General features: G+C 48.3%; 1 protein-coding gene across 1 annotated transcript; it reads right to left on the bottom strand.

The window, feature by feature from the left end:
* Positions 1-9649: 9649 nt before the first annotated feature.
* FOXG1 (forkhead box G1) lies at positions 9650-11916 on the bottom strand. The gene has a single exon (XM_086936564.1). The coding sequence runs from the start codon at positions 11717-11719 to the stop codon at positions 10427-10429; it is 1293 nt and encodes a 430-aa protein (XP_086792690.1). The 5' UTR covers positions 11720-11916; the 3' UTR covers positions 9650-10426.
* Between the last annotated feature and the right edge of the window lie 521 nt (positions 11917-12437).

A 12437-nucleotide genomic window follows, 5' to 3' on the forward strand; every position in this document is an offset into this window, starting at 1 on the left:
AAGTGCATGGTGTAATATGCTAATTATTACCAATGTGGAGTGTGGGAAGGCGCCATGATTCACCAATGGTGATGCCTGGAGCGAGTTTTATAGCCCCTCCCTCAAAAATGGAAATAGATGGTATATAACACATGTGCACCTACATGTATGATTGATGCATCAGCGTTGTTTTTTGCAAGCAGTAGTTATGTATAAAGGTATTTTTGACTTTTGTTCCTTATAGTGTTTATTTAAGAAGGTATTTAACTATAACCAGCGTGCAGTGGGTTTTAGATCTGTGCACTAAAGACACCATCACAATAACTAAACCTTTTGAGTATGAGTCCATCGCTTTCTCAAGTCACTTACACGAAACTAGGGCACTAAGACAGAATTTAACTTTTACACTGTAGTAATAAATAAGTGATTTTTTGCAGATACCGTGATAGTCGACCAAATTTATTTTCATTGGCTACACACACACACAAACACACATATATATGTGTGTGTGTGTGTGTGTGTGTGTGTATATATATATATATATACGCACACATATATGTATGTGTGTATATATATATGTATATATATATATATAGTCACATATGTGTGTGTAACCAAATAAAACATCATTTAGAGCACATTTATAACTGAAGTGCAAAGGCCAAAATCAAATGTATTACCACAATACTGAAAAATGTACACTATAACAGAATTACAGTCTCCCAGATTGCATATAAAAATGAATTTACTCCGGGAACCAACTCTCCTAACAGTCAGGCCTCTTCAGTAGGATTTAACCTTGCTGCATAAATTGTAGCTCTTGAACCCTGGATTTGGTTAACTACCTTTGTGTGGGGGAGGGGGCTAGTTCTTGAGCTTGAGTTTTGGCCCGACCCCACGCACAGCAATGGTAATAAATAGCATATAAACACTCTGTGCATCTGGATGGATAGATGGATGGATGGATGGGTAGATAGATAGATAGATAGATAGATAGATAGATAGATAGATAGATAGATAGATAGATAGATAGATAGATAGATAGATAGATAGATAGATAGATAGATTGATAGATAGATATCCACTAACAAAATCAGTTACATTTACAGTAACAGTTACAGTTACATGTAGGACTTAAAAACTAAAAACCCTGAACTGTGCAAGTTATGATTAGCTCTAGAATTTATAATTCACACCACAGACATGCAAACCATAACTCGCACCCCAATTGTGATGACCTCATGGTTGATGTAACAACTGTAGTTACAAATGTGGTAAATAATCGTACAGCTGGTGTTACATGTAGAATTAGAGATGGATAATAGTGTGCAAGGGGGTGTTTTTCAGGGGGGGGGGGCGGGCTATGAGTGACATCAAGTAGGCACTGAGAGGGACGCCTGATGATGTCTCGCAGAGCCCTGGGGTGAAAAACAGCCATTGTATTCACATGTTACCCTTCTGGAATTTGATGTTATGCATGGGCACAAAATCATCTGCTTCTGCTTTCAGCTGCTAGGCAGGGACATAGGGGTAATTGGGAACTATACGTAACCTGGCTTCAATTTAGAAATAAGAGAACTGGCCTCCAGACACACAAGCCCCCCCCCCCTTGACGGTGTGTCTACCATGTGCGAGGTGGCAATATCGGGCAAGATTGCACGTTACCCATTGTATGCTTAAATTACATTTCTGTAGCCAGTTACATCCACTCGGATATATTTATAAGCAGACATTGGAATGAACCTGAAATCGAATGCGTGCACCTCCATATATCCAATACATTTACAGTTTTGCCACAAGTCTTTGGATTGCAGAAAGAAAATGCGGACAATTAATATACATGTTCCATGTAATTGTTCTGTGTCTTTTATCATTTCTCTTACTTCTAGAATATTGCTCGAAGCGTATTTATTATTCTGATAATGTCTTCCATTAGGAAACCCCAGAGACAATTCTATTGTTGTGATATTAACAACAGAAACGTAGACATGACAGAAGAGGAGGAAAGAAATGCTCCATTAGCCAAAATATCAGATTGTAACTATCTCCGGTTACACGGAGCCATTTATTTTCATGAAATATTTAGATTTTATTAATGAAAGCTAAATTTGCAAGGGGGGGGGGATTACATTTGAAACGGCATCTTTATTTCTGGAATGGAAGGCAGGTAGGAGTAATTTGTTAAAGCTATTGGTTTGTAATAATCTGCTATCGAGTTTTATCAAATGGATCTCTCAGGATAACTCATTTCAACCCTGGCTTCTGCGGTAATTGGGAGACAAAATAGCAAAAATGTAAGCAAATACCTCCAAAGCTGCATAAATAAATACACAAATCAATAAGAAACAAGACAACGCTTGTCTTATGGATGAAGAAGTAATCGATTACTCTGTTCCGAAATGTAATCAGAACTGAACATATTAAATTATTGTTGGTTACAATTCCGCTAGTTGTATTTAGGCTGTCAAAGATATGTTCAATTGGACATTCACCCTCTTTTTATATATCAAGGACTCTGGTGGTTCGAAACGCGTAATGGCGGCTATGCACAAAAAATAAATCAAGATTGCACTTAATAAGTGGTATTCGTGCCTTTTTTCGGTTCCGAGAGAAGCAGGAAACTGGTTGGAGAAAGGAGAACGGAGGATAGATATATATATATATATATATATATATATATATATATATATATATATATATATATATATATATATATATATATATATATATATTCCCCTTGGTGTAGCCTAGTCATGTTTTAGAACCCCACACAACTCCTGCTCTGAAAGGAGTTGGGGAGTGATTAGACCCCTTGTCTGATAAGCTGTTGTCTTGTCTTGGTATGTGGTTGGTGATGCTTTTAGGAGGTGCAAGAAAGCGTTAGGACACTCGGGTACGGTAATGGCGTGTCTGATGTGCACGGCGGAGACACGGGTGGGAAACGTTTTGCTATGATTTATTGCATTAAAAATACCTAGACAGAATCCATGTTTTTCACTCGGCAAGAATGCCAAGGACAACTGGTGAGGATGAAAGATGTGCTTTTGTGACAGGGGCAGATTCATCCGCGTTATCGGGGTGTACCTTAAGTAAATCGATGTGTTGAAGAGATTACTTATCATGTTTCTTCAGTTAGGCCTGGTGGGGCGAAGAGCTCTGCAGGAAGTGACCTCACTCAATCTAGGCGCAGACGCCATGCGTGCGCTGGTGACTCCCTGCTCGGACCAGTGTACGGCCTCGTCCTGTTAGGGCTGTTAGTGTGCCGTGACCGTCTTTGTGTACGTGCTTTGGTCGCCACTCGCCCCCGTGGCTAGCTAACTACGGTGCTTCTAAGGTGTGTGTATCTAAACTAGTCATCGTTTTGCAAATGCGGTCCACGGTGACGAGCCGAGCAGCGAGAGCGCCTGAAAGCGGACAGCCCCCGAGATATTGTGGAATCCATGAATGTACTCCGTGGATGTCCCGGGGCACAAGGAAACACGGTGAAGCCCACAGCTCGTTTTAACGGAAAAGCACGGTGCTCGCCAACTTGACAATACGAAGAACGGAAGGGGCGGTCTACGAGCGATTGTGGCGAGGGTTTGTGCTGAATCTAAGCTGCCTGGTGTAGCTGTAGGCCGCGGCCACTCACGGAGCGCACTCTCGGCCGTGGAAACTTCGCCTTAAATGCCACCGTGCGGCACGAAGGATCGTTGGCCTCTCGGGGGCGCGGTGTGCCCAGGACAGCCACGGAGCCTTTTGGTGGGCACTTTGTGGGTGAGGATTACTGGAAAACTATTGAAGCTCATGTGCCCCTATCTATAAGGCTCGCTATAGGGTCCACACTGTCCCCTGTGATGCTGCCTTCTTTCCTCGATCTCCACGGAGTCCTCCCAGCGGAGCACGGAAATCATTCCAAGAATCGGTGCCTGTGACCTCGCGGCCTCTTTCCTTGAAGTATATACCGCCCCCCCCCCCCTCTATATGGCTCGCTATAGGGTCCGCACTGCCCCTCCTGATGCTGCCTTCAATCCTCTATTACCACGGAGGCTTCCCACGGACATCATTCCAAGAATCGGTGCCTGTGACTCCGGGGCCTCTTTCCGTGAAGTGTATGCCACTCTATCTATATGGCTCGCTTTATGGTCCACACTGCCCCATGTGATGCTGCCTTCTTTCCTCGATCTCCACGGAGTCCTCCCGGCGGAGCAAGGAAGTCATTCGTGGAATCAGTGCCACTGGGGCGTTTGCCTTTTGTTTCACAACCCACCAAGCAGGGAAAATACCCCGTTCATTTCACCGTTTTATCGCCATTGCCTATCCAGGGAACCTGTTTTAGGGTGTCTGTGGGGAGGGGTCACATGTGAACGTAACTGGTGCGCGCCTGCGTGTCTTTCCTGGCGCTTTATATGTCGTATTTAGCCAGTGGATTTGCATATGAATGTGCACAGTGAGGGTTCACCACATACCTTCCCATCCTACACAATACATATAATGCTGGCCTCGGCTAAGCATCGAGCAGCAGACTTTATTATCAACTCGACTTACTGTTAAAAAAAACATCCTTCTTTTTTATCATTTCTAATCATAACTGGGCCTTTTTTTAATAATCGATTAATCATCCTAATGACGTATTTAGCGATAATCTCATTGAAAAGACTCTTCCATGTGCTCATTTTAGGCTCGGGTTACCCGCCCTTCTTTGGGGCAGCCCTGGTTGCAACAACCGAGGGGGCTTCTCTCTCGATGTTTGCAGTGAACGCCTCGATTCTGTGAAAAATAACGAGAATGTACCTAGTATCCGGCGGCCACCTTTCGTTATAGAGTCGCCATGTATCATTTCACACACGGGCCCGCGTGTGTCTATATACATATATATGTATATGAGAGAGATAGGTGGGGGGGGGGGGGATATTAGTCTCCTCAGAAGGAATAATATTGCATTTTTGAAAGAAGGTTTAGAAGTGACCGCTTTCTCCTAGAATGAGAGTTGGTTCTCGGATATGCCACTATCCTAGCAAGTTTCTCTTGGAAGGTAAACTTGAAATACTCGTGAGAGGCTGAACATATTGCCTGGGTCCGATACAAAGTTGATAGTGCTAAGAAGTGCTGTGCTTTTGTTGTATACGGTTTGACTCGTAAAGTTTATGTCCATTTCACATAGACATTACAGAACAGTCTTTTTACATATGCAGGTTCTGAAACACTACAATTTCGCAATGTGACGGTGAAATATTTTATAGCGCTCACAAGGCTAGATAGACGACGGAGTTCAGAGATATCTGATTTGGAAAGGGATTTTGATCTCTGAATAAAAGAGTTGCGGTTAGAAGCCGCCTCCTGGTAACAAGCCGTGTGCGCCCGTCCTGCGCTGCTCTGCGGGCGCCTAGGCAGACGAGGCGCAGACGAGGCACTACAACAGAGCTAGGTCCGATGGATGCCCTTGGATCGAGGCCCTGGACCGGGCACCTCCGCATGTCCTGCCCGGCGTCCCTCGAGCCCCCTGTTTTGGCCTCTCCTCTCCACAGCCCACCTCGGCCGCTGTCTTCACTCTCACGCGGTAGGAAGAGGCGGCTGTCCCACCGGAAGCTGCCTTATCAGCTGTCACCTCTGTGCGGGGATCTACCACGGTGTGTAAACACAAAGGATCGACTTCAAAATCGCTTCACAATATGGAGTCAATTTTCTTGCCACCTGAAAATCGATGATGTGTTCTGAACAAGCATCTCGGATTCTCCTGCGTGACAAGAGCGCCCTCGTGTTGCTGCTGAAAGATCGGGTGTCAGTAAAAGCCGAGCGAAATGTTTGCAATAAATACCACATAAACCGTAGATTTGGGAGTGAGCTTAGAAAGAAAGAGAACACTTATCATCTCCATTTACACGGCGTTAATCACTCGGCGGTGTATTTTAAAGAATAATATATTTACTTAGAAACTTAAGTACACAAAGAGAGTCACACATAAATTATAGATGACATTAGATGCGGAAATTGTCGATCAGCGATTAAACTTCTAGTGCGCAATCACAATTTAAAAGTACATGTATAGAATTGTCTTTACTAGCACATCTAGATTTATCAAAAGGACGCTGTATATCGTTCATAAAAAATAGAATAAAAATACCAGTACATAGTGCACAGACATCAATTGTAGGAAGAAATCTGGTTAAACAGTTTGAACGATCCGCCAACGTGCATCCTTTATGTGATCCCCACTCCCCCCCCCCCCCTCACACACACACAGTACGTTTGTCATTAAAACTGTTTGCATCAGGTTATTTTGACAATTGTTGTGCGAACCAAAGTTTGCAGCTCTAAGCCAGATTCGTTTCCAGCATCTTTTGTCAGAGAAACGTGCTGTTTGGTATTTGTCTTCAGCGGTTTCTCTGCCTATTTTCTAACCCCTGTACTCGTAGTTTGTTTTTCTCGCGAACTGTTTTATTTGAAATACTGGTTTGAGTTCCATTACGAATTACAGAATGTGTCAAAGACGGTGATCCAATTGTATTTACTAAGGCCAAATACGTGTGTGTTTGTGCATGCATGTGTGTGTGCTTGCGTGTCGTGTTGTCAGTCTGGATGCGGGTGCCTACCTAAGAAAGGCCAACTTGCAGCCCTGAGTTTGTTGCGTGTCGGTGAACCGTGGTTGCTCGGTTTGCGTATTCAGAAAACATACTGCGCACACAAGTGCACACGTTGTAAATGGCAAGACCGCCCCTACCCTCTGTAATCGCATGTATGCAGCATTCGTGCCAGGAGTATCGAGCAAGGCTCGTTATTACAAACGCCAAACACTGCAGATGATGTAGTGTCATTAACTCGATGAAGCCCCAGTCCTACGTTGTGTGCCACCAGTGTTCGGGTTCCACAGCCTTGGCCCGTAGCACGGTCCCAAAACAACCAGTGTAAGAAACCCCCAGAAGGCCTTTCTAATCCCGGCTGCGCCTGGCGAGAGCGTCCGAGGCCGCGTCTGTCTAGCCTGCCTTCAGGGAGCACGCAGCACTCTCACACGGAGACAGAGCGCGTCACACGTACATATAACACAACATTGAATCTCCCCTTGAAAATGTTCAAAAGTACACATCTTTTTCTGCCTTTTATATAAATGCGTAATTGACGCTTACCGCTACTTTCACGGACGGTCCCTCGTCTTCTCCCTCTTCCATGCCTTTAGAATGGTCCCTCTTGGAAAGCTTGCATGGGGTAAATAAAAAAGACCGTTTAAAACGTGAACCACGTCGGGCAATCTTTACAATACTTACAGCAACAGCACAAATCACAAAACATCGAACGTGCTTTAAGGTTTATAGAAATACTCCCAAAACAAAAGGGCCCTTTTAAAACATGCTAACGTGGGCAGTGCGTAAATCGGGCGCTGATGTTAACGTCTACGGCAAGGATTACCCGGCCTCGAGAACAACACTTCACAGACACACACAGATGGTTGTACATGCCAAATCACAGCCCCGTGCTCCCGAGAGTTAGTGCGGTACCCACCGTGGCAGGACCTGGGGGCCTGGGTCGGACTTCGGGCCAGGTTTGCAGGGCGAGGTCCCGTTTGTCTGCAGGAGGCTGAGGGGAGAAAACAGAAGAACTGCGCCTTGTGGGCCAAACCTGCCAGCCCCAAACATCCCTAACCCCACATGCACGTACTCTGCTTGCAAACACATTGCTACATTTTAGTAAGGGCACATTGTCCCCTAAAAATACAATCGTAGATTTAAGCATTAATAAAACAACAGCAAACATTTAACGTTAAACCTAGACATGCGTTGCACCTTTAACCACTTTAAATGCACGTGCTTTACCGAATGGTATATTTCCCTATCCCTCTCTCGAGATGATATATATATATATATATATATATATATATATATATATATATATATATATATATATATATATATATATATAATATATATATATATATAGCATTGTTAAAAAAATGCAAATTAGAGGAGGCAGCACCCATACATTGCAATACGTTATCACATACTGTCGATGTGCATACAACACCGCACGTCAGTGTAACAGTACAACGGCCACCTGTGAGCGCGGAGCCCACACCGCCCTGGGTGTATTTCCCATCTAAGCCTTGTTGTTTGGAACTATCTCTACAGCAGCAACTCGCAGAAGACACAGTTTAAGTTTCAGTTCGCTGCTTCTTAGACAAAGGGCTGCGAGTGTGTATCTAAGATGCTTCGATACCAACCGACTCATAGTTTGTGAAGTCACATTATGGCTGTGAAAACCTGGCTGTTCAATGCCAAATAGCTTCATTCCCCCTGCTCGGTTCTTCTGGATAATGCCAAAGCTAGCGCTAAGACGCCTATGGCCGTTCCAGCGCTCTGATAAATTCTAATAATATAACAACCAGAACATTACACGAGCAGTGGGGCAAACGTGCACTGCCTTGGCTCACGGGCCGTGAAGACACGAGCCTCCCAGAGATGCAGCCTTCGCGCTCTCTTCGCCGCTGCATACCTCATTATGCTACAATATTTCTGATCACAAAGCATACTACTCAAATGTATCACATTTACTCTAGTGTCGCTGCTATTTAATGTGAAGTGTGCGCGCGTGCACACACTTGCACGAGCACACACTTACAACGGGCCTTATTCGTACCCATGGGCGCTTAAATCACATTTGTAAACAAAGAATGAAAGAATGTGGCCGTGAAGTCCCTCTCGGTGCCAACGGCTGTCACGCCCGTGCCCTGCCCTATGCGAGATGTGAAAGTAACTCCAGCAGCCCGGCTGCGAGCGGCCCATGAACCCCTTTCACGGGAACCCTTCCCTTGCCACCTTCAAATAACAGACCTCCGGGCCTCTCTCCACTCGAGGTGGAACCAACTGAAGTCGCTTCGAGGGAACACACTACACAAACTGCTAATCTTTCCTTATATGAATTTCTGCCACATCGGCACTGCGAGAACGGTCCTATTCTGCACTTACCACCCCTGCGCGCCTAGAATACGCTCGAAAGTGCAGGACTTGTCCGATAGTATCTCCTTAAACACTTGTGATGTTTCTCTGGGGCAGTTTCTTTGGTGACGTCCAGTTTATAAAGAATGCTGCCATGTCAATGAAACCGTGCCATGCCATGTCAATGAAACCTTGCTATATAAGTGCACTGGTGCAGTCCAGCAACAGAGAGCGCTCCGCTGTCACTTACAGACAGTAGCAGCAGGGACTGCACGGGTTCTTGTGAATGGACAGCGCTGGAGGTCTGCCCTTTTACAGCGCCTACTTGGAAACTGGATTTACAAATCCGTTCAAAGAGTTCCTGGGCTCCCGGGGCCTTTCGGACACTTGTAACACAGCATTTGTGGCGCTCGTAGACATTCTGTCGAAGTGGCATCACTGCCAATATTATTAAGCTAAGTGCGCATCTTTTTGTAGTGATGCATTCATTTATAGCATAAATACACAGTGAAAAAGTACATATACATTTACTGAAAACGTATTGTGTGCTGTGTTAATACCTAGCTGCTAAACATATTGAGATGGGCATATTAATCTACTGTATATCTGAGCATCAACGAGCGTAACACAGGAGAGGCCTTACTGTCAAGCAGCACAAGTTAAAAAGTGTGTGCGTGCGTGCCTAGGCACCCTGTTTGTTAAAAAAGACAAAAACTATCAGCTGTGTATGAATTTAGCCTATTCTTTTATTTCTGTGTGTTCATAGTAAACATTTTTGTAAGTGACAAACACGGGCATATGACCACAGTATCACAATCAAGAAATTTAAGACGACATAACAATCACTCGAATTTTTGCGGCATTTGCCAACACGTTACATATTTTTCCAAGGTTCAACCTAGAAGTACAATAGGCAGTAACATTTTACTACATTAAAAAAGTGACCTGTTAGTGAGCACGCACATCAAAATATACACAACACAAAACTGAAGGCAATCATTGATTTTGTCCCCTTCTGGTTCACTTGACCGAACAGTGCTGCAAACCACACAATGCGTTTTCAGTTGTTGAATTTAATGACTGTGTGTTGAATTCATTTTCATAAAAACCCAATCTTTGGTCTGAAGGTAAACAACAACAACATAAAAAACGGTTCCTTCCGAGAAAAGGACAAAATAACAAGTGGCCAGAAATTATGTCTTGGGCATGTTTTATTATTAAGTCTGCTTAAATACAAATTAACATTTTAAACTTTGTATTAAAAATGTCTTTTTTTTTAAATGAATGTACTATTGTTTGTTTGTTTCCGGAAAGGAGAAGCGCCGGCCAGGAGGGCCGTGATAACTTATAATACTGCAGGGTGGCTGCTGAGGTGTGTCTGTCTGTGTGGCAGTCACTACTTGTCACAGGGAGCACGGCCGGCTGCGCGGTCCTACAGCCAGCGAGCCCTGGTGCTGCGGCCGGCTGGCACATGCCTAAGGCGGGAGTACAAAATACCTGTCTGGCAGCTCCGGCTCCGGGCGGACAAGGCAGGGCCAGGGTCAGTGGATGAGCGGGTTGGCCGCCGAGCCCTGCGGCTGGTGCGTGAAGTAGTCCGAGAGGCCCCCGGAGAGGCCGGAGGTGAAGCTGGGCAGGCCCGGCCGCAGCGCCTCGCAGGCCAGCGTGGAGGGCGCCTGCGGGGAGCTGGAGGCCGAGGCGGCCCGGGCCGGCATGGACGCGCCCCCGCCCTGCGCAGTCATGGACGGGTGCGGCACGTGCGGGAAGAAGTAGCTGGTCTGGCCGGCCGTCAGCAGGTTGACGGAGCAGGGGTTGAGCGAGTAGGTGCCCGAGCAGGGCACGGACAGGCCGCAGGGCACGGAGGCGGCCAGCGCGGCGGCCGTCAGGTGGTGCGTGGCGTAGGGCAGCTCGCCGTTCACCAGCCGGTCCACGCTCAGCCCGTTGGCGGCCGCCGAGAAGGAGTGCGAGCCGTAGGGCAGCGGGTGCCCGGGGTAGGCGGAGGCGCCGCCGCCGTAGCCCAGGCCGCCGCCGCCGCCGGCCCGCGGGTGGTGCAGCGACAGGAAGGGCGACATGGGCCAGTAGAGGGAGCCCGCCCGGTCCATGAAGGTCAGGCCGCCGGAGGCCAGGCGCGCCCCGCGCTTGAAGGCCAGCTTGGCGCGGGAGGTGGTGGAGCGGCGCCGCAGCTTGCCCGTGGTGCCGCCGATGAAGACGTCGTCGCTCGACGGGTCCAGCATCCAGTAGTTGCCCTTGCCCGGGTCGTCGTAGTGCCGCGGCACCTTGACGAAGCACTTGTTGAGGCTGAGGTTGTGGCGGATGGAGTTCTGCCAGCCCTGCTTGTTCTCCCGGTAGTAGGGGAAGTTCTTCATGATGAACTCGTAGATGCCGTTGAGCGTCAGCCGCTTCTCGGCGCTCTGCCGGATGGCCATCATGATCAGCGCGTTGTAGCTGAAGGGCGGCTTCTCGTACTTGCCATTCTTCTTGTCGGCGGCGTCCTTGGGGCCGTCGCCCTCCTTGCCCTCGCCGCCGCTGCCCTTCTTGTCCTCCGCAGCCGCCGCCTTGTCATCGGGCTCGGCCGGGGGCTGTGGCTCGGGGGCGGCCGGCTCGGGCAGGCTCTTGTCGGCCGGCTCGTCCTCGGGCCGGTGGTGGGGCGGGTGCCCGTGGTGCTGCTGCTGCTGCTGCGGGTGGTGGTGGTGCGGATGGTGCGGGTGCGGGTGATGCGGGTGGTGCGGGGCCGGGGGGTGGTTGTCGTTCAGCACCGCCTCGGGCACCAGGCTGTTGATGCTGAAGGAGGACTTGGGCAGCATTTTCACTTCTTTCCTCTCCCCCATGTCCAACATAGCCGAGGGGGGCGGGGGCGAGGGCACTTCAGGGAAACTTGCTGCCGCGGGAGCGGGCACCGGCCGGAGCTGGGCTCAGCATGGAGCTCCGGGCCCGGGCATCACAACAACTACCCCAGGAGCCGGGCAACTACTTCATGGTCCGTGCGCAGCAGACCCCCTGACAACACAGTCACAACAAGCGCCCTGTCCGCGGCCAGCGCAGCTCCCATTAATTCCGAGCTGCCACTCGCGCGCTGTAAAGAGGAGCGCAGAGCCGGCGCGCACCTCTGGGGCCCGTCAGCCAATCCGCGCGCACGCCGAGGCGCCGCCGCCAGCCCGCTGCCGGCCAATCCGCGAGCAGCCTCGCCCTGCGCCGCCCTGGCTCCGCCCCGCTCCTGCGGCGGAGGGATCCCTGCTTCCGGGGCCTGTGCGCTGGCTGGCTCGGCGGAGGGATCCGCGCCGGCGACGGGGCTCCCTGCCCTGCTGCCCTCCCGCTCCCCTTTCAGCCCCAAATCCGCTCTCCAGCCAAACTTCTCACCCTGCTCCCACAGGGCACGGGATCACCTTACTTTTATCATCAATATTTCCACCCCTGGATTAAACTTGGTTGGCAGCTTGTATTTAGGGGAGGGACTGGAAAAGATGAATCCGAGAGAGGAGGAAAAGATGATGCTCGCCTTCCAGAGGTACTACTTCGTCAAGCTGTATTTATCCTACTTTTTTTTAATTCTTGTTT

This window comes from Lissotriton vulgaris, chromosome 9, assembly GCF_964263255.1.
Source record: "Lissotriton vulgaris chromosome 9, aLisVul1.2, whole genome shotgun sequence".
NCBI lineage: Eukaryota > Metazoa > Chordata > Amphibia > Caudata > Salamandridae > Lissotriton > Lissotriton vulgaris.